We start from the raw sequence: 24,128 nt of genomic DNA on the forward strand, positions 1-24,128 counted from the left end.
TAAAATAAAAAGATAATAGGGATATGGGCTAGAGTCATCTTTAAAAAAAATGGTATAACCTAATTTTTGATTGATTTGAATATCATGGACAATTTTTTTAAATAGTATAAACAAATTTAATTGGGTTTTTCTTAGTATAAACCTGTAAAACTAAATCCATTGATAATGACTAGTTTTACTTCAAATTGATTATGTTGAAAATAATTAAATATAAAAATCAACTCTAAAATATTAAATATGTAATATTTATTAAGTTAAATATAATTCATTATAATTTTTAGTTGTTTCATAGTAAATGCATTTCTTCAACATTTTAACTATAAGGTATATTTGTCCAATTAAAATATTTTGTATGTATTAATTAATTATCTAACCATTCTTATAATATATAATTGAAAACATTAATTCAAATAATTATTTGCCAATAATGATAAACTTGATTAAGTTGTGTCTTTTAAATAAACAAACAAAACATATATGAAGAATTTATTTAAATTCTATATAATTTTGACATTCAACAATCAAACAAATGTATACAAACCATGATCACTACTAAAATATTTACTTATTTTCTTTTAAAAATCAACCAAAATTAATATATAAACAAATTTATTTATTTTTAAAACAAGAGAATACAATTTTCAAATATACAATCTAGATGAAATTAAATGCAAACAAATATTCATAACCATCTCCATTGAAAGCATTATTAGACTGAATCAAATCCGGGATGAAACAAAAGAAAAAATCAGTTTGATTGAATCGAAACCCGACTAGTTGGGACACTATTTATTGTAATACTCAATTGAAATAGCTTAAACTTGATCTCTTCATTCAAAATCAAAGATAAATCAAAGATTGAATAGTAAGACTCATAACAATTTAGCTAGATTAAAGGATTAGAGATGATAATCATATTAGTCTTGAATCATTCATGACTATAGTCTAGACACAAATAGAACCATCCCTTTGAAAAAGAAAGAACATTTAAAAGTTTCCAAAACAAAACTTAAACAAAAGTGTCTTCCTATCATCTGTGAACAAAGCACAATAATACCCAGTTTTTCAAATAAATAAAAAAACACTCTTACCCATCTTTAGAATTCATAATTCACTCTTCATCTTCATCATCTCCACCACCACCAGAAGCTTTCTTAGCAGCGGCCTTTTGATTCTTTCGCTTAACTCTCCCAGCACGACCGCCTCCAAAAGGACTAGTCAATGAGAAATCAATATGCTTCTGCGAATCAACCCTAACCATGAAAGAAGCAATGTTCACCACCTGACGACCAACCCTATCACACACAAAAAAAACACAAAATTCAATCCAAGATCATGATCAACATCAACAAAAGAAGCTAACCCAATACAATTAACAATCAACAATTACCTGATGTGCCTTTGTCTAATAAGAACACGAGCATGGTGAATAGACTTGGCCATACCAGACTTGAAAACAAGTGTTTGAAGACGACGTTCAAGGAAATTCTCAACAGTCAAAGCCAAAACATAATCAAGCTTGTTCTGACTCTCATCCAAAAGTCCATACTTGTTCATTCTACGTAAAAGTGCTTCACCTTCAAAGATCCGACGAGGGTTCTTCTCATCAAGAGTAAGAAGCATTCTAGCATTATTACGGATTCGGCTCAAAGCATACTGAACTCTCCACAGTTCTCTCTTACATCGGAGACCATATTCTCCGACAAGTTTCAGTTCAGCATCCAATCGTTCCTTCTCGTATGGACGCCTAGGTTTCTTGAATGTCTTTCCATCTATAATATTTCCCAAAACCCATCATAATCAATCAATCAATGATTCGTAATCTACATCGCCTAAACATTATACAACTAAAGATCTATAACTAAAAACACAATACAGATTCAATTTCTGCAGTAAATCAGATTATAAATCAATGAATCCTTGAAGATCGAAGAGAAGAAAAGCTTACAGTTTCGGTAGAAATTGACGTGAACCATGGCTGAAAGAGAATTCCTCTTGCAGCCAGCCGCCTGGAAAATATGGGAAGAGAAGAAGAGGAAGAGGAAGAACGCAGAGTTAGTAAATAAATAACCCTAAATTTACGTTTTCCAATTGGGCCTTCATAAATGGGCTCTATGTATATAGGCCGAATGTTTTATTTGCAGAAGTAGTAACATGGGCTGTTTATAAAATAGACTAAATAATTTTATAATTTCAATTTTATGAATTTAGGTCCCAACAAAATCCAATGAGTATAAATTAAACCTCAAACTTCTAAACAGGCATATGTAATTATGTGTAGACATTTATTTAAAAGTGAAATTATTATTTCATAAATTCGACTAAGGCTATAAACTTTAATTGTTATTAACAATGTGTGACAAACAAAAAGATATCGGAACAAAATAGGCTACATGATATAGATGAATAACAATATTTGATTGTTAGTGTCCATGTTTATGTGATAAGGGTATCCATTATCATATTTAGTGGTAATGGATGTAGTGAGGAAGATCTTGTAGGCAAGAATAAGGGGGTTTAGGAAGTTTGGAGATGATAATGTTGTTACTAATGATTAGAATGATCTTGAATATGGGCAGGAAAATTTTAAGGTTACAGAGTCTTCTGAATTGGGGAATATTGGAATGGAACAGAAGAGCAGGGATAATATTATAGTAGTTGATAATCACTAGGGCAGGGAAGTGATTGAGCTTTATCATGAAAATGTTGGATCTATGGAAGTCAAGAAGGGAAATAATGGCCTGGTTGCAAATGAGGAAATCAAAGCTCTAATCATTCATCATCTGGGGGAGACAATTCAGTCGCCAATTATTAGAGCCACTATGCACTTTAAATCTCCAAAAATTCCATATTGCTAAGGACTCTTTTAAGTCTAATATTCCGAGCTGCTCAACTTCTAGAAAGTCCAAGAAGGAGGTGAAGAAATTAAGGCAAGGTACTGCTTATGGGAAAAGAAGCATGGACTTATCTTTCAATATTTAATGATTTGAAATATTAGAGGGTTAGAAGGGAAATTTGAGAAATTTGAGAAACATAATAGTACAATTATAGGAATTTTTTAGACAATTTAGTGAGGATGTTGCTCAAGGATATTTTTAGGAGGGATGAAGTTTTATTCATAATTTTTTACTTTTTGAAAATAAGGAGAAATAGCATGACACTCCACAGTCGTGACCTTCTATTTCCATTTAAAATACTTCCAGATGAAATCGAACACGTGACATCTTAATCTCTTAAGTCGATTCTTACTAATATTTTTATTTATTTTTTTATTCACAATTCTAACGGTTCATAAAGCAGGATTTGGGTTGGGTGGAATTATAGGCTGATGGAAGTTAAGAAGTTGTTTTCTAATAATCAGGTCATCATGGTCAAGGGCAGAGCTAGGATCTAAAATCTATCCGGGTTAAAAAAAATCATAAAACTTACCCGGACTAGAATAATAATAATAATATTAAGCAAACAAACAAAATATATATAGTTTACTGTCGCAAATTTCTTTTAGTAATGGGTAAATTATCAATAACGGTGGTATTTTCCTGTCGTTTACATACAAAAAAATTTGGACTACCCGAGACTTGTACGAATATTAGTCTTCATCTTGCGGTTGTTTATGGTATTAATTCAGGCTGTGAAAAGAAACAACTTTGGAATGATTGATGAATATATTTCTTGGACTATTATGGGGGATTTTAATGTTATTAGATATAGTCATGAAAGGGAGTCAGTGTCTGATATCTCTCAAAATATGTTAGACTTTAATGAATGCATCAGAGCCATTAATTGTACCCAACCTTCTAGCTTGGGTAAACAATTTTCTTGGTCTTCTACTAGAGGTTCGGAACAAATAAGAAAGAGTTGTATTGATTGGGGTCTTGTCAATGGAAAATGGATTGAACAATTTTCAAGGAGTCAAATTTATGTGCTTCATCTAGGTATCTCAAATCATCGTCCCATGAAGTTGTGTTGGGATAAGAAGTCAAATAGACGGGAGAACACGTGTGTATGCCTAAAAATGAGGGTGGTCTTGATTTAAAAATAATTGTGTTGAATGGAATAAAGATCTTACACTTCGTCATTTATGGGCTCTTGAGCAAAAGGTTGATTACTTATGGCTTCATTGGGTACATACAAGATTCATAAAATGTGAAGCTAGTTTATGGACTTGCAAAATCAAAGAGGACATGTCATGGTCTTTAAAAAAAATCTTAGAAGGTGGAAGGAAGAATGGATGGGACATTCTATTTTGGCATTATCCTGTCATTCTTAATTAAGGAGGATTTTATGAGAGTTAAAATTAAAAGAGATTGTATGATGGTCACGGTTCGGGATGTTGCGGAGGGGAAATGTGATTCATTTTCGAGGCGAATACTAGAAGGGATTATAATTCTTAACTTGCTTAGTGATATTCAATTTTAATATGGTGTGGATTCATTGGCTTGAAAAACTGAAAAGAATGGGAAATTTGTATTGACGCTTGCTTGGGATTTCATATGTACAAAGGAGCATATTGTTTGTTGGCATCAATTAGTTTGGTCTCATAAAGTGATTCTTCGACACCAATTTATTTTATGGCTAGCGTATCGTGAAAGATTGGCAACTCGAGATTGACTTCGGAAATTCATGAATATACCTATTTCTAAATGTCTATGTGATTGGAAATAAATAAAGCATTGATCATCTGTTTGGGGATTGCCTTTTCGCTGGTTCTTTATGGGGTAACTTCTCAAAAAATATGAATATCTCTGACTTCTCTTTTTCTTAGAATGATATTAAAAGCTTTGCAATTGTGAGAGCAAATGGGAATAGATTATACGTTCAAGTGTTTCTTTGGTGCTTTGTTTTATAACATATGAATGAAAATGAATACAAGGATCTTCATAAGAGTTCGTAGATTGATGAAGCAAGTTTGGAAAGATGTAGTGGTTGATGGGAACTCATTCATTCATACTTGGAGAAGCATCCCAAAATGGAAAAGAAATTGGGTTTTTTTTTTGTTAAAGTAGGAGTATTCGGATGTTTGATGTATTCTTTTTGTGTTGAACTTTGTTTTCTTATTTGTTTCTACTTTTGTTTACTTTCTAAAAAAATCAAGGCTAGTGATTGTCTAACTTCATTTGAACCTTTGTTTTCTCCTTTTTTGAACTTTTTAATGAAATAACACTAAGGCAGTGTTTGATAACTTAACTTATCACTTAATTTAATATATTAAGAACTTATTTAATATAAGCATGTTTGATAACACATTATTATAATCACTTATTTTTATAGACTTTAGTGGAAACATGTTAAAAATAATAAGCTAAAATAGGAAACTTATTTTAAAAGTCGAAAAAGTCCTAAACACGGAACTCTAAAAAAAGACCCAAAGACCTCTTTACCCTTGTAATTTTAATAAAATTACCTACTATATAATGAATTACTATTAGGTTTTCACTCTTCATTATCTTCATCTCTATCTTCTATCTTCTTTATCTTCATCTCTCATCTTCTCTCTCGACGGCACACATAAGAGTTAACTACTTCTTTTTCATATATATTAGTGTTAATTGATTCTCGATCTCCCGATTCCCGCTACCTTCGATTACCGGACAAAACTTTCAATTTCCTTTTCATCTTACTGTATTCGATCGAATCAAGTAAGTTTTATTTTCTCTAATATTCAAGATTTTCTTTTATTAGATTGATCTTGATAGGAATGTTTGTAGATGAAATTATATTTTCTTTTTGTTTCAAACACTTTGATCACATAATTCTTTCTGTTATATTATTTGATCCATTTTTTTTTCATTTGTTAATTGTTATTCTTTTTGTTTGGAGTTTAGGCCATCTCCAACCCAAATACCTATTTTCAAACTCAAAATGCAGTAAACATCCCATCAAACAGTAATTCATTTCCAACCCAAAACTCAAACTCAAACTCAAAAGAATATTCTCAGAATATTCCTTTTTATAATAATTTTTAATTTTTTCAATATTATCTATATATTTATCTAAAATTACAAATTGAACCCATAACTTTACAACAACTTATTAATTGCTTTTAAATTCTAATTATAAATCAATTATTTATACAATATTGTTTATTATTATAAATTTATAATACTTAAAAAAATATAAAATATAAATGTAAACAAATTTAAATATAAATTAATCATATAAACAAATTAAAATTATCATGAATTAAACATATAAATAAAGTAAAATATAAATAAATTAAAATATAAATGAATTATATAAATAAATTAAAATATAAATAAGTAAACAAATTAAAATATAAATAAGTTATGTAAATTAATTAAAAACAAACTAAAAGGACTAAAATGAAAGTTTTGAAAAGTTTTGAGTATGTGAACAGTGTCCCTGCAAATTTGGGTATGGAGAAGAGAGAATTTGCAGAAAAACTCAAAATACAGTTGAATTTGCAGGTGGGTTGTAGGGCTAAAACCTATTATGGAGATGGGTTTGCAGATGGGTTGGAGATGATCTTATAAAGAGTGGCAAATACAGAAGGTTAATTAAATAAGATTTGAGTCTTTATATATGTTTATGCGGCTCATCAATACTTAGTGGAGTGATTTTAATTTATTGAATGCAACTCCAAATAATCTAATGTTCTTTTCTGCTGGTATTGAAGTAGTGTTGAGATGTCTTGAATTGATGATGCAAGGAAAGAGAATATTGAACAAAAGAAAAATATATATTTTTGATGTGTAATCTTGATTTAAGAAAATAAGATTAACACAAAAGGAAATGTGATATTTTGTTATGGTAATATAACTAGGAAAGTATTTTTATAATATTTTGGAGATTATTTGCCAAAATATTAGTGTTGATATAGTTGAAACTTATTTAAAGGTGTAGTCGGACACTTTACAAAGTTGAAGTCTTTTGCTTTGATAGCATCGTTTCCAGTACCAGTTCTGTATCTGTTAGGGTTTCTAGGTATCGTGTGTTATATAAACTCGTGTCATAACCCTAGTCTGTACTGATGTAATTCATGTATTGATCTTCTCAATAATATTCTCTCTTTCTAGTGGACGTGGCCAAATTTTATCTTGGTGAACCACGTTAAATTTGTGTCGTTCTTTTTTGCTTACGTCATCCCACACATTCTATTACGACAAACTGGTATCAGAGCTTCAGGTTATTCGATTGTTTGTTTTTTCAATTGAGATGACAATAGTAAGCATTAAGACAGCAAGTTCTAAAGGAAAAGGCAATGCAGTAAATCAAGATACGGGCTCTACTAAAACAATATGGCTTATGGGGTTGCTGAAGTTATCGGTAGGAGCAAAACAACCGTTGAGATTTTCATTCTAAAGGAGAAGATAATGTGGCAAATCAAGATGTGAGCTCTCTACTAAAACAACATGGCTTATGGGGTTGCTGAAGTTATCAGTAGGAGTAGAACAACCATTGAGATTCTCATTCTGGAGGTGAAGATAATGTGGTAGATCAAGATGCAAACTCTACTATAACAACATGGCTTATGGGGTTGTTGAAGTTATCGGTAAGAACAGAACAACCGTTGAGATTGTCATTCTAGAGGAGAAAATAATGTGGTAAATCAATATGCGGGCTATACTAAAACGACATGGCTTATGGGGTTGTTGAAGTTATCAGTATGAGCAAAACAACCGTTGAGATTGTCATTCTGAAGGAGGTTAATACGTCAAAACTATTCATCTACAAAGAAACTGTATTCGGTTCTGAAGTTGCACAATGGTTTGTAGCAATGAGTGTGTTCAAGTCAAGATGGAGATTTGTTGAGTAGACTTGTATATTTTTGTTAACAAATGAGTGGTTAAATTCTCTTGGAGACAATTCTTAATCTAGAAGAGAGAGAGAGACGGTAAATCATCTAGAGTACCATTAGCATTGACTAATGCATCCGGGCTACCTCTGACATTGACTAATACATCCAGGTACCTATGACATTGACTAAAGTAAAAAGATAACAAAAAGGAATGAAAAACAAATCTATAGTGAAAAGTCGACAAAGATTTGATTCTCTTCCCATCTTTGAGCAAAACCAAACTCTACATCGAGAAGATAAATGAAATGAACTAAAACAATCAAATCAACCATTGTCCAACCAATTGACTAATGATTGTAAACATATTTTTTTTATAAAAAACAATTGCTAAATTGAAACTAAGTATGAGAATGGATACTCGTATATCTAATATTTAGGGACATATAAGACTCGAACTATCAAAATTGTAGGGAGTTGAGACTTTATTCGAAACAGATCAACGTTTGTATTTTATTTTCTTCATCAATTATGTTTATATGCCCATTTGATATTTGAGAATCGAACTTGAGTCGTTTTCATTAAATTGACTCGATCTTTGAATTGTGACAATAACATTTGAACTATCATAATTTTAATCATTTGAGACTTTGTTATAAATGAATGAGCGTTTATACTTTTATTTTATCGTAATGCTTTTAGTTTCTTAATTAATTATCATATTTAAGTTATTGATGGTGTTAGCATATATATATTCTAACATCGTCAATAATTTAAATATGTAAGAGCTAAATGATTTAGTTGTTTAATAGTCCATTCGTTTGTATAAACTTTTAATAACTTATATGATTTAAATGAATTATATATACAAGTAATACTTTTAAATGAGTTTTTTATTCTATTGTAAGCACTAAAATTTTATTGCCCCAGTTTATAAATTTGTAATAATTATTTTTAAATAAATGATTCAAAATAATTAAAATTAAGTCAAAACAAAAATAATTAATTATGATAATTATTGTATTAATTAATCCCGATTAATTAAATTAAAACCAAATTATATTAAATAAAATAATTTGAGATAAATGTTTATTCATTTTTATCCCAAATTAGTTTTATCAGGGATCAAATACAATAAATAAGTAAATTGGAATAAATGTTGTTTCCATTAAAATCTCAAATTAATTATTTATAAATCTCCAAAATATAAAAAAAAAAAAAAAATTAAGAAAATAAATATTTATGTTTATTGAAATAATTTTATATATTTTGTATGATAAAATAAAGTCAAAAGAGATTTAAGAAAAATTGATTTTAAACAAGCTCTAAGGTTGAAAAATAATTGTGATCTAGTGCAATCGAAACTAGAAGAAACAAATGCAACAGACCACACAAACATCTGATGCAGCATTGATCTTCATCCAACAGACGAAGACTTGTTGCGTTGTCTTCTATAACAAAATTCAAGCGCTTCCGCGTCACAACGTATCGATAAACGGGAAAAGACAACATCGTCATTTGGGACAATGGTTGTTAACAAACCTAGACGGAACGCCTAGAGGACGCGCTTTTGCGGCCCATGTGGTCTTGTTCCCCGCGACAAACAAATTAACATTCACAACAATATTGGATTTTTCAAATATAGAACTTTGCAAATATTCGACCAAATTGATGGATTAAATGGCTAAAATAATCACCATATCCAGGTGATTATTTTTCCTACGAGCATATGATAAATTATTACCTAAATGGATGAAGTCAATCGAAAACAAACAAAAGTTATTAATGGTCTTTTGTCTCAAATTCAATCCATTTGCTTCTACAACCGACGAATGAAGACTATAAATAGCCTTATCCGGCCAAGACGACGCAGAAGAGATCAATCTCAAGCCTCAAATCAAACACATAAAGAATCTACGATATAAATTTTCTTAAGCTTTTGAAATTTTTGAAGATTTTGTGTAAGGATCTAAAATTCGGTTCTGAATCATCACAAATATTCATAAAGAGTTTATGAGTGTTCTTCAATTCACTATATATTTAATTCATGTTGGAATTCAACTTGTGATTTCAAATTGAATATTTTATATTTCAGTTCGACCAATTTCAATATTGCTTAATTATCCATTTACTTGATTTGAATTCGTTCATAAGATCATTTCAAAGCTTTTTATCGAACTCAATCAGATCGAATCAAGATAGATAAGAATACCCAAATTCAATTTTAGAAGATGAAAATCATAGTTCTTAAACTAGTTCAAACTGCAACTAGTAATGCTTTTATGGTTTAAAATAATTCTAATAACTATATGGAAGTTGTTGGTAAGTCCAAATGTTAAATTGAACTTAAAAAATCCAAAATCTCAATTTTGCCCAAGAATTGGGCAAACCCGATTCGGTCTCTTCTTGGTTGAAATGTTGAATGATGCTTTAGGATGATGACAAATGTGTTCTACATGAGGAAATAAAGTTTCTCAAGCTTTTGGATCGAATATTGTAGGCATATGATGAAAATTCTAAGACCTACACAAAAAATTTATGTCAAAGGTTGAAGGCAACCGAGTATTTTTGTCTTGGCTGGATTTTTTACCAAGAAAACTAGCCAGACCCTACTTCCGACTGAAAAAATCGACTTGGCCTGATTTCGACCGAGAAAATCAGTCAGACATGTATTCCGACCGAATAATCTCACGGGCGATCGAGAAGTCAGTCTGTGTTGACTGGGAGCCCAAACCTGTTGACCTGGGTCGAATCAAACTCAAATCGGCGCGTCTGACCGTTTCACGACCGAACACATGCCTAAGGACTTGTTTGTTTGAGCGTTTTGATTTTAATTGTTTTTTTAACAAATATAAACCTTACACTATTGTAAAAAAGTTCGAAAAAATATAAAATAATATTAAAATATTTATAGAATATTTTCATAAAATATATTTTAATAAATGCCTGTTCGATTTTTTAATTATAACATCCTAAACTAATATTTTTCAAGTATCTTCTTCAATAATTTTTACATTAGTAGATATTAGAATTTAAATATTATTTTATAATTTTAAATGTAAGAAAACCAACACATATCTAAACTTGAAAGATAATTGGTTAAATAAAACGTAATAAAACCAAATTAAAAAAAAAATAGTCACAACTTTTTGAAATAAAGACAAATTTTAATGGGTAAGGATGATATAGCGCAAAAATCATTTCTCGAGTGTAACCAAAAATCGAATTCAAAAGAATCTTTAATAATTACGTTTGTACACGTATACAAATATTTTATTGAATTTAAAACTAAAATCAATTGACGACTCTATAATCAAACCATCAGTCTTTTAAATTTTATCTTTTATTAATTTAAAACAAAAATCTTATAATTTGATTGTTTTAAATCTAATATTATCTAAATTTTTATGAAAGGCATTTTTGTATAAATATTTTAAATAAAATATTTCTAACACATAAATCGAGACAACCACCAGTTTTTGGAAAAAAGGATTTCCGGACGGGAATAATGATAAATTTAAGTCTGTGGTTGGAGCGATTTTCAAATTTAGGACTCTCCTAATATTTTATCATTTATAGAACTCTCCCTTACTTGTTTAATTATATTTAAAATTGTCACTAACGTCGTTAATTATTTAACATTAATTTGATTTTTTTATTTATTTCTTTATTATTATTATAACCTAAATCTTTTATTTATTTCTTTTCTTCTTAAGATTGACGTTCGCGCGCGATTCGGAAACCAACAGGCGACGACCGCGACCGACCTTCTTCTTCATCAACGTCTTCTTCATCAACTGTTTTTCTTCTCATTTATTCTTTCTTCTTCGTCCACTACTTCCTCATTGACTGGTCTTCTCCTTCATTTGTTCTTCTTCCAGGTATTTTCTTCTTCGTCCAAGTATTTTAGGGTTTCATTATTCTGCAAAATGAAATGGATCCCTAAAATGAATCTATTTGTATTTACAGTCCTTATCTCAAATCTAGGTTTCTATGTTTTCATAAATATGTGTTGATTCAGAGTTAGTGCATCAGAATGCCAATCCGGTTGTTTATCTATTTTTGAAATCATATACCGATTTCATAATATTTCAGTTGTATATCCGTATGCTAATAAAAATGTATTGTATTCTGTTTATAGGCTACTTTAGTCTTACAAATGCATTCTATTTGTAAACTTAAAGTATTTATACCAGTATACAAATCTAGAAGTTTATCTAATTTTGAAGTTACAGACTGATTTTATACTATTTCATCTCATTTATATCAGTATGTAATAGTTACTTTAGTCTTACAAATGAAAAACAATGGGACTTGTGCAGGCTGAAAGGTGCAAATATATTGTATTTTGTTAGGCTGCTATCTGTATTATCAACTTCTACATAACTCTTAATTTTCCTTCATGGATGATGAAAATGAAATATTTGTGCGTTTATTTTATACAATAATTTAATTTATTTTATGTTTTGTAAAATTATTTAGATGGATAATAATGGATATTAATTGTTTTTTTCAGCTAGAATGACTATAAGTTAGTTATAAATTATGGAGGAACAATCCATAGGAGTCCTGAAGCAACAAAATATGTTAATGGGTCTAAATTTGTTACATACATAATAGATTTAGATATATTTAGCTATTTTGAAATAACTGATATTACTTCCAAGCTTGGCTATAATATGAAGGATGTTGAGTTATTTTATTGTGAACCAGGTCTTAGTTTGTTGGTTGGACTTATAGAAATCAACGACGACAGAGACATATTAACAATATGTTCAGTGTTGAATGAGTCAAACAGATTCAACTTTATATGGTTCTTCAACTAGAGAAACCTTTGGATTGTGACAAGGAAATTGACATGTTATATTTGGAATCAGGTATATCAAGTCAATTGCCAAATATTGAATGTGAAGGTGATAGTGATGGTGAAGATGAAATTGAAGATAAAGATGAAGAAGACGATTCGACATATGAGTCATCTAATGAAGGAATTGTGGAAGAAGAAATTGATGACATGAGTAATGATTCAGATCATTGAAGTTTTGAATATGAGGTAGGCGGTGAGGAAATAGATTATGATAATTTCGATTTAGAGAAATTGAATCATAAACCAATCCGAAAATCTACTAGAAGACCGACTTATAATCCAAATGATAGTGGAAACAGGTTTATGGTTGGAATGGTGTGAATTGTACAACTACATCCACACAAATTTCATTCATATGTACGACAAGTGAAACGTTGTTTAACATATGCATTTGTAACATGTATCTGTAACATATATTTAATAGGTGGAATTGTAATTGGAAGTGGAAGTGGAAGTGGGAGCGCAAGTGGAGGTGCAAGTGGAAGTGGAAGAGGAAGAGAGACTGCAAGCGGAAGAGGAAATGGATTTATTTTAGTTGGTGCAAACGAGTTACAACATGGTATCAGGCCTCCAGGTCTGATGTGGAGAGGTAGAGAAGCATTGTCAACTCAACAATTACAAGAAAATGTAATTGAGAGGAAAAGACAATTACAAGAACAGGTGAAACAGAGATAAAGAAATTTAAATAGTTGAAATGTTGGTTGATTTAATGGGTTTTTGGAAACATGTTTAAGTTCAGTGGGTGGAAACAATGTTAACTTTAAGTTCAATGGTTTTGTAATTTTTTAGAATGTTTAAGTTCTTGAAACAATGTTTTTGGTTTTGATAATTTTAAAACGATGTTTGTTTATATGGTTGGATTGTAGCATTCTTTTGGTTAATTGACTATGTGTATATAGTTGTAAATATGTTAGGTGGTTAGGTTAGTCAAACAAACTCTTAATAATGTTAATATATTTTCTCCATTAACTATGAAAATAAATAATTGTGACAAATTAAATATATGGGTACAAACTATTAATTTAAATAATGTTAGGTAAAGTTGTGCAATAACAACAAGATTTAGACAATTGTATTACAAAATAAAATTCTTAACGAAATTTTGATAGTTTACAACTTATAGCACTTTAATCACATACACAACACATAAAAAGAAGATAAAATATTTGACAAATTTCATCTTCACTTCAATCTTCAATATGTTGTTTGCATTCTCTAAATGATTCACTTTATCCAAGATTGCTTGCAACCCATCCTCTAATTCTTTAACTTTGATCGACAACATCTTTAATTCATTAATTTGTTCCATCTCATTAATTGGATTTTCGAACTTTATTATCAAGTTAAAGTATCCACATCCAGTATCATTCTAAAAAACAAATTAATTATAAACAACTATTAGATTCAGTAACTAGAGCATCCGTACAATGGTAATAAAAGTGAGATTAACTAAAAATATATTTACCTTGTAATTAGAGCATCCATAAATTTTTTTGCCAAACCCTTGTTCTTTCTTGATAGTGCAGATTGGACTTTTCAATCCACAATAACAAAAGACATTGCGAGATGTGGAGGAAGTCATACCTTACATTGACGAATTAATTGATTTGATTGTCTTAGATAGAGCTTCAACAGAAACAAATAAAACCAACCTAAACATATTACATTATCAATGTTCAAATTAGCTGATAATTTCTGTATACTGATATAGCTTTAAGTTTGCAAACAGATACGGTATATTTGCATCTTCAGCCTGCACAAATCTCATATTTTTCTAAATTAGCCTATAAACATAATACAGTAAATAAGGTGAAATAGTATAAAATTAGGTGAAATATTATGAAATCAGTCTATGATTTCAAAAATAGATAAACAATCGAATTGGCATACTGATGCACTAACTCTAAATCAACACATATTTATGAAAACATAGAATCCTATATTGAGATAAGGACTATAAATACAAATAGATTCATTTTGGGGATCCAATTCATTTTGCAGAATAATGAAACCCTAAAATACCTGGACGAAGAAGAAAATACCTAGAAGAAGAACAAATGAAGGAGAAGACCAGTCAATGAGGAAGTAGTGGACGAAGAAGAAATAATAAATGAGAAGAAAAACAGTTGATGAAGAAGAAGGTCGGTCGCGGTCGTCGCCGGTTGGTTGTCGAATCGCGCGCGAACGTCAATCTTAAGAAGAAAAGAAATAAATAAAAGATTTAGGTTAGAATAATAATAAAAAAATAAATAAATAATTTAAATTAATGTTAAATAATTAACGACGTTAGTGGCAGTTTTAAATATAATTAAACAAGGAAATGAGAGTTTTATAAATGATAAAATATTAGGAGAGTCCTAAATTTGAAAAATCGCTCCAATCACAGTCTTAAATTTATCATTATTCCCATTTCCGGACTTACACTATTATTATTTATTTGTTCAAAGTTAAGGGTTAAATGTAACATTTATATTTTATAAGTTAATGGTGTACAAGTCATAAGACTTGAAGGACCTTCTTGCACTTGTTACACCAATTCTAATTTAAAGGGAGAAAGCCCACTAAGAGCTAATGTTGTCATCTTACTTGTCGAGTGCATTCATCTAATAGCATTTTTTTTCAAAAGTCAAACTTTTCATCTAAATAATTAGTATAATGTAAAGAAGCAAAGGTTTGAGACACATTAGAAGAAAAATATACTACTTTTCTTGAATAAACATTAGAAGGGAATGTGATTCTTCAAACAAAATAAAAAAAAAATTATTCATTTTAACGGGCTTGTTCGGTCCAGGTTATTTAAATAACCTGGAAAGAGAGAAAAATGATTATTGGTAATGATTGATGATAATTTTGAGGGAATGTGATTCTTCAAACAAAACAAAAAACAATATTCATTTCTACGGGCTTGTTCGGTCCAGGTTATTTAAATAACCTGAAAAGAGAGAAAAATGATTATTGGTAATGATTGGTGATAATTTTGAGAAAATGATGATGTTTTTTGGTAAAAAAACTTAAAGAGTATTGATATAAATAAAATAAATAATTATAATTTAAAATAGAGGGTATTTTAGTATTTTGGTTAATGACTTAATTGATTTGAAAGATGAGAGAGAAAGTGAAGTGACAATTGATATGGTTGGATTATTTTGAAAACTCAAATACGAACAAGGCTACATATCAAAGCTTAAGTAATATTTGTGAATAAAAGCTATAGAGAAAGAGAATAAATTCTTAACTTCAAGAGCTTGTTGATGCTGGGTTATTTGTTTTTTATTTTATTTTTTGAAAAAAAGTATTGGTTTATAAAAAATATTTTTTTGGATTTTTAATTGATTAAAAAATGTATCAAGCATAATTAATGAATTAATATTGATAATGCTTCTAACTATTGAATGATTAAGACAAATCATAGCAATTATTTATTTTCAATGTGGATTAGGTATATATGAATAATGAAATAAATAAATACAAATTTCTGATATTAGAAATGAAAATAAAGATATATAATAGAGTAAAATAATTTCTAATCCACATGTTTCATTCGTTTGTTTCGTCTAGGATAGCTCAAGTTCAGGTTCAATTCCCCTCAAAATGTTTTAGGTTGTATTATGATGGTGGATCAGTGTAACCTTCATAAATTAAAAAATAAATAAAATATTAATACTCCAAAAATGCAACGAATTAGATAAATAAATGATTGACAAATTTTATGAAAACATTGCATTTTAGGTTCCATTCCACAGATAGAACATTGAACAAATAGTATTTTAAAAAGCAATTAATAATTTGTATATTGTTATTATTAATTTCATATTAAAATAAGTAACATTTTTATTATTATTATTTATTTTATTTTTATTTTATTGTTTTTAAAGAAATATATATATATATATATATATATATATATATATATATATATATATATATAATCTTTGTTAGTTTGTCAGGTCGTCGAGATTTTAGTTAATTTGGATATATATATATATATATATATATATAAAAGAGTAAATATATATTTGGGTTGGATCGTGGGTTCACCCATTTATAAACTTGAAACGGTTACAAATAAAATTAAAAATATTATATGTATATTTTGAATTTGTAACATAATAAAACAAGTACAACCTTTTAATCAAGTGTGGTTGGGGTGTGGTTTTCCGAAGGATATAGACTAATAACAAATAAGAGTGGTTAAAATATATGAATCAAATATTTGATTGATTAAAGTTTGAGGTCACGAGGTTAAATGTCGATTGAGATTGGTGGTTTATTTTCTTAGGGATAAGAGACGTGTGAAAATGTGTTTTGTCAATGGATAAGAGGGGGATAACAAAAGATTGTGTGGTCACAAAATTAGAGGTCGATTGAGATTGGTGGTTGGTTTACTAAAAGATAAGAGGCATGTGAAACTGTGATTGAGATTGGTGGTTGGTTTTTGTGAATAACAAGTGTTTGAAAATGTGATTGAGATTGATGGTTGATTTATCAAGTAATAAGAGGCGTGTGAAAATATGACAAAGAGGCATATGAAAAAGTGAGTCACAAAATGTCGACTAATTAACTAATTGACAATATATATTAAATACAATATATATATATACAAAATTATAAAACTATTTTAGCAATCTAAAGTGGTCTAGCGGTTAAGGTGTTTACATTTAATGTTTAAGACCAAAGTTCGAATCCCAAAAACTGTAAATTTAAAAGTTAATATTATAAATATTTGAGAGATCGATGTTAAAGAATGCATTATTGAGTATAATATAAGGCATGTGAAAGTGTGAGGTCAAAAATATTGGCTGGTTTGGTGAGAATTTGAAAGTGTAAGGTCACGAGATGAAGGTTGGGTAGTGGGTGGTTTGTCAACCGAGAGGATAAAAAGGTATATGAAAAAGTGTGAGTTACAAGATGATGGTCAATTAGTTTGTCGAGGGGATAAGAGGTGTGTCAAAGTACGCGAGTTTACGAGATAAATGTCAATTGATATTTGGTGGTTGGTTTGCCAAAATGAGGGTAAATATAAGAGGTATTCTTAACAAATTAGTGGTTAAAAATATATGAACGAAATGTTGATTGACCGAAGTGATCAATTGAGGATTGGTTGTTGATTTGTTGAAGTGAGGGGTAAAAGAAGTTGTTATAAATAAGAGATAGATTGAGGAGATTGATGTTTGGTTTGACAAGTGTTAAGAGGTGTGTGAAAGTGTGTGAGATCACGAGATGAGATGTCGATTAAGATATGGTGGTTGGTTTACCAAAGTGGGGGTAAAAAAGAGGTCACAGTAAAAATGTGTGATTTCACGAGATTAAGAGTTAATTGAGATTTGTGGGTGATTTTTCGAGTGGATAAAAAAATATATGAAAAAGTATGAGTCACAAGATAAGAGGTGATTGATGGTAAATATGTCCCAGTAAGGGTAAAAAATCATGAGATGAGAGGTGGGATTTGTGGGGATAAGAACCCGATAATAAATGAGATATCATTAATTAAAAATAATATGAATGAAATTTTGATTGACCAAAATGTGTGAGCTCACGATACTAGAGGTCAATTGAAATTGGTGGTTGATTTGTCGAGTGTGATAAGAGGCATGTGAAAAATATGAGATCATGATATGAGAGGCCAATTGAGACTGGTGATTGATTTGATGAGAGATAACACGTGTGTGAAAGTGTGTGAGGTCACAGTATGAGATGTGGATTGTGTGATTAGTGGTTGGTTTGTCGAAATGGCGGTAAAAAGGTTGCGGTAATGGATAAGAGGTCAGTAATAGTGTAAAACACGTCTAACATTACTTTAGATAAAAGCAAAATGTATGCCACAATTTTAAGTAAAATTTCTGGATCGATCTATAATAACTAACAAAATAAATTGTATAATTGACTTGATTTTTACTAAGAATATCTATAATTCTTTTTTAAGTGTTTTTCAAACTCATAATTTTGTATTTTTAACTTTACATATTTAATGAATTTTAAAATATAGGTTAATATTAAATTTTGGATTCAACTTAATTTTACAAACTAAAACTAATTTTAAATTAATTAAATTTAAATAATATTAATTTTATCTAAAATATTTATAAATGCACGAGATTAATACTACTAGTCTATTAATTAATAGGAAATTTTGACCTCTAATCTTTGGACTGCTTTGATATAATACTTTTTTTTAAATAAGCATCCTACATCGACCATATATAATAACTTAAATATATATAAATTGGTCCAATTGTTTGTGATTCGAACTTGGATCGTTTTTATCAAATGAAACTCAAACTTTATAAATTGTGCCATAGGGGCGAACTATTAAAATTTTAGTAATTTAAGGTTTTTCACAAACGAATAAATGTTTGTATTCTTACTTTAACATAGTATTTTTATTTTCTTAATTAAGTTATCACATTTGTATAAATAAAATAATAATTATCTTTTTTTTTCATTTTTTTCAATCACATTTTTCAAGGCATTCAAACCGCATTATACAGTTTTGAACTAATATATCTCGAAAAAAATACTCGAATTAAAACACATATAGATACAAATTATATATTAAAATTTCTCAAATCTTTCCTTAAATTATATATTTTAGACCATCTCCAACCGAGCTGCATACTCATACTTAAAATGTGATTTCACCTCCAACCGAGCTGCATACTCATACTTAAAATGTGATTTCACCTCCAACCGAGCTGCATATGCATACCCAAAATGAGTTTCTCCATTTTCACTCTCCAAAAAACGCATATATATATATATATATATATATATATATATATATATATATATATATATTATATATATATATATATATATATATATATATATATATATATATATATATATATATATATATATATATATATATATATATATATATATATATATATATACACGTTATAATCTTTTTTTATTTATATTTCAGTCCTTAAACTTTTATTTAATTAATTTTATATATTAAACTTATTTATATAAGTTATTTATATTTTAATTGTTTATATGTTTTATTTATTTATATTTTAATCTGTTTATATTTATATTTTTATCATATATTTTATATTAAACTTATTTATATAATTTATTTATATAATTTAATTCATTTATATAACATAAATTTATAATAATGTTTCAAATTTATAGTAATATTTAAAAAATAATTATAATAATATTTTAAAATTATATTTCAATCTCATGTGTTTTTTTTTGTGTTTGTGTATTGTAAAATTTGAATTTTTATAATTAAGTTATAATTAAGTTTAAAATAATTGGACAATATTATAATATTGTGGGTGTAATTATAAGTTTATAAAATATATGGGGTAATATAAAAAGTTATAAAAATTGATGTAAAGAAGAATATTATAAGAATATTTTTTTGGGTTTGAAAATAGGTTTTTCGGTTGGAGAATAATTACTGTTTGACGTGACATTTACACCAAAATGAGTTTGAAAATAATTTTTTCGGTTGGATATGGTCTTATAGTCGCTCAAACTAATTTTAACAAATTAGAATGCTTAAATCTCGAAAACAATACGATAATTTAAAAAAACACATCCAAAACGCTCAAAATAGCATTTCATTTAGAAATATGATAAATTAATTCTAAAAACGAAAATTATACATTAAAAAAAATAATATAACACATATTTTATCCATTTGAAAAAAGTTTTAAATGACTAAAATTTTAATAGTTAGAGTGTCATATAACAAAATTCAAAATTCGAACCCAATTTAATAAAAATAATTCAAATTCCAATATCACATAACAAATTAAATAACAAATGGGCCTTATATGAATTATAATTTATGGTTTGAGTTTAATAAATATATAAATGAATAAAATATTTTATTTGCCTTAAAAATTAGATATTAATCCGTCTAGGGCCTCGTTTGATTTTTAACATTTGAGTTTTTTTTATGTTTTTTTCTCTAAAATACCATTTTTGATTAATTTTTATTTATTTATTATTTTAAAAAAAATTATTTTTTTATGATTAAAATTAAAAATATATCATCTCTTTTCTCTTTCTAAAATAAAATATAAAATAATTTTATAAATAAATAAAGAATAATTTTAATATTTAAATAAATAAGAAGAGCGACTTGAAATGATAATTATATTTTAGGATAAAAATAAAACAAAAACCTAAAAAAACACTACATCAATCAAGGTCTAGTTCATGAACATTCCCAACCTTAATATAAATCATATAACTATTATCATATTTGTATTTATGAAAAACTATTACCCAATACATTAAAATAGTTATATAATAAATAAAAGATTAAAAGTTTATTATTTTTAATTTCAACTAAAAATGACATAATTATATATATATATATATTTTAAATAAAATAATAAATAAATTTAAAAATAAAAAATATTAACTAAAGAAGAGAAAGTTAACTCGGGTTAGAAAATAGAACTAAGAGCGGCAAAAGGATGGGTGAAAACTGAAAAGCAACAAAAGAATAAACAAAGTTTATAAATAGCAGCCACGTCATCGATCTGAGTAATCCCCACTATTCCATAAACATCAGCCGTAAGATATTTGTACAATTATTCCAGCCGTCCGATTAACATCTTAAGATAAGCAATCCTCTTCCTCTTTGTCCTTTTTAAACACTCTTGTTCCTCCATATCCTCGACAAAAATTAGGTCACTGTTCTTCGATTCTGACTTAGTGGGGACTCTCTCTCTCTCTATCTACTTTCTCTCTCACACACACACAGTTGTTGAAGTTCAAATGTCGTCCGATGAGATCGCCAGTCCACCTTCTACTCTCCCTCCATACCCAGAGGTCAAACTAGCTAGAATTTCAAATCTTTATTTTTTGTTTTTTAATTTGAACTATTTCTGAATCGATTTTGTTGTTGTTTCGTGTAGATGATCTTTGAAGCAATTGATTCTCTCAAGGAGAAAGAAGGGTCAAACAAGACATCAATATCCAAATACATCGAATCGACTTACGCCTCTGATTTACCTCCAGCCCATTCTCACGCAACTCTTCTCTTGCATCACCTAACCAAAATGAAAGATGGGGGTGATCTTGTTTTCGCTAAGAACAACTATGCGAGGTTTGATCCAACATCTCCTCCTAAGAGAGGCAGGGGACGACCTCCTAAATCCAAGGATCAATCTTCTGCTTCTGCTTCTGAATCTGCAATTAAGCCTGCATCCACCAGGCCAAGAGGTCGTCCGAAGAAGAACCCAGATGCACCACCGCCAGCTAAAAAAGCGGCGGTGGCGCCCGAGGTGACTAAGACTGGAAGGCCTAGAGGTCGTCCGTCTAAGTCGAAACCTCAGCAGGCTCAAGCTGGTGTGGAAGCTAGTTGAATTTGTATGTCAAAGTTTGTTTTGTTTGTTTGTAGATTGATAGATTGACTATCTGTTTAGGGTTTGCAGGTTGTGGGTTGTGGTGGGATGGTGGTAGTTGTTGTTGGGTTGAAAATGGTTGAGTTGTTTGTATTGTTGTTTATCAATGATTTCTTATGAGTTTAGTTTTAACATTTACCTTATTGGTAATAGTTTCTTTAATTCTTCATTCCAATCACAAACCTTAACAAATTGAAGTTAATTAGCCCATTTCTGATGCTGATAGGAAACATTAAAAGCAAACTCCAACCATTTATGAAAACCAGAGAACATCCAATCAATCATAGTTTGATTATTAAATGATGATAATTGAACTGATAAACCTAGTCGGTTGTTATTGAAGGTGTTTTTATGATTGATTTGAAGATAAACTGTAGGAGATTCAACAGGAAAGACTGTAGATATATATATTTTAGGAATATGATTAGCTGAAATCTAGCATTTTCTTTGGTTTTGTTTTGACATTAATGATGTATCTGATTTGATGACTTATTTGTTATTGTTCTTTATGGCTGTACTAGGAGAAGAAAACTCCTCCCAAATAGGTTATCTTTTAACATTTGAGTATCACATGTTAATGGTTGTTAATGTTTTTTAGTTCTAAGAAGTTATGAGAAATTAACTTTTTATGAGCAAATGACTCAGACTAATGAAGTTGATCTTATAATTAATTTATACAATTTGGGAGATTAGAAGATCAGGGACTTATGAGATTTTGTTTAATCTTTCCTATAGGGGTCTTGTTTTCTGCTCATTTTCGAGCATAGTTAGCATTTCTACAAAGTTAGTAAACTTTCTTTTCATAGAACATTTTCTTAACTCTTTTTCTATTTCTTCAATTTGTTTATACGACCTTCAATGTGCTTTTGAAAAGCCAATTTTAAGACATGATTAGATCCATAACAATAAGTTGGATTTCCTTGTTACAAACATCTGCACAATCCATTTCCCAAACTCAGCAAAATTTGAATATTTAGGTCAATCATCATCAAGACAAACTCCATCCTCGTCCACTGAAATCAGCTATGGTCTTGCTCTTCTTCTCCTTCCAAAAGTATTTTGTTATAAGATCTTCATGCCACTAAAAAACTAATTGATCATTGTTCTCACCCTCCATTTCAGGGCCCTTTTGATAAGTACAAGTTCCCAACACTGGTTCTTAGTGATGTCTATAGTCTAGAGTCTAGACTCGAGACACACAAATTCAGATACAACATCAATATCCATTTCTAAAATGGTAGTACTCTAAGAAGTTAATATGACTGCATTATCTTCAAGGGTTAATTAACTTGTCCTCTATGTTTATAATCTACATGATTTACAACATACTAGCTCTTATGGGAAGATCAATTATATAATTATCCTCTTTTTAAATCTATCTCAATCACTATAGGACTAACATGAGATATATAATGTTTTCAAGCAAAAGCTAAATTAGTTCCACACACCAGATAATCAAATGAAATAATGTTCATAAATGAACCCTTTCGTACCATTAATTTTTAATTTTAAAAAAACAAGCAGCCCGGTTTTTCTGTTACCAATTTGTCTGTACCTCTGTTCCGGACCAATCAAAATGCAACATTAATATTATATTATTAAATTAATTTCTAATTATAAAGAAAAAAATCCCGAAAATATCACCGCTTCATTCCATGTTAAACTTGAAGCGCACTCGAGTGAAGTTTGCTTCCTTTAGTTTACAACGTGAATACAAGTGAATCAAACTTCACTTGATAACGCTTGCTTCACTTGTGTTGTGTTGACGCTGTAAACACAAGTGAAAAATGTTTCACTCGATAGCGCTTGCTTCACTCGATAGCGTTTGCTTCACTTCTATTAACGCTATAAATAGAAGTGAATGATCAACTTCACTAGATATCGTTTGTTTTACTTCTATTAGCAACATTAATAGAAGTGAAACAAACTTCACTTGATAACGTTACACTTCTATTAACACTTTGTTGTAACGGGATGCGTGAGATGACGTAACCAATAAAGAACGACACTGATTTTAACGTGATTCACCAAGATAAAACTTGGCTACGTCCACCAGAAAGAGAGAGAATCTTATTAGGAGATTAGAACAAAGATTAAAACCGTATAAACTAGGGTTATGACACGAGTT

At 29.1% G+C, this 24,128-nt stretch overlaps 2 protein-coding genes across 2 annotated transcripts; one reads left to right on the plus strand and one right to left on the minus strand.

Moving 5' to 3' along the window:
* Positions 1 to 894: 894 nt before the first annotated feature.
* Positions 895 to 1,787, minus strand: LOC124922513 (40S ribosomal protein S9-2-like). Its single transcript, XM_047463245.1, has 2 exons — positions 1,391 to 1,787; positions 895 to 1,295 (listed from the first exon to the last, which is right to left on the minus strand). Exons 1-2 carry the CDS (start codon positions 1,621 to 1,623, stop codon positions 1,112 to 1,114), a joined length of 417 nt encoding a protein of 138 aa, XP_047319201.1. The 5' UTR covers positions 1,624 to 1,787; the 3' UTR covers positions 895 to 1,111.
* Positions 1,788 to 21,263: 19,476 nt separating this feature from the next.
* Positions 21,264 to 22,162, plus strand: LOC124922515 (HMG-Y-related protein A-like). Its single transcript, XM_047463247.1, has 2 exons — positions 21,264 to 21,425; positions 21,512 to 22,162. Exons 1-2 carry the CDS (start codon positions 21,372 to 21,374, stop codon positions 21,959 to 21,961), a joined length of 504 nt encoding a protein of 167 aa, XP_047319203.1. The 5' UTR covers positions 21,264 to 21,371; the 3' UTR covers positions 21,962 to 22,162.
* Positions 22,163 to 24,128: the final 1,966 nt, after the last annotated feature.

Source organism: Impatiens glandulifera, chromosome 1 (assembly GCF_907164915.1).
Source record: "Impatiens glandulifera chromosome 1, dImpGla2.1, whole genome shotgun sequence".
Lineage (NCBI taxonomy): Eukaryota > Viridiplantae > Streptophyta > Magnoliopsida > Ericales > Balsaminaceae > Impatiens > Impatiens glandulifera.

Bases quoted from the DNA above. Each gene is read 5' to 3' on its own strand.
- LOC124922513 (XM_047463245.1), bottom strand. From the start codon at position 1,623: ATGCTTCTTACTCTTGATGAGAAGAACCCTCGTCGGATCTTTGAAGGT. The intron at 1,296-1,390 runs GTAATTGTTGAT...TGTGTGTGATAG, and splicing joins ATTAGACAAAGGCACATCAG to GGTTGGTCGTCAGGTGGTGA.
- LOC124922515 (XM_047463247.1), top strand. From the start codon at position 21,372: ATGTCGTCCGATGAGATCGCCAGTCCACCTTCTACTCTCCCTCCATAC. The intron at 21,426-21,511 runs GTCAAACTAGCT...TGTTTCGTGTAG, and splicing joins CTCTCCCTCCATACCCAGAG to ATGATCTTTGAAGCAATTGA.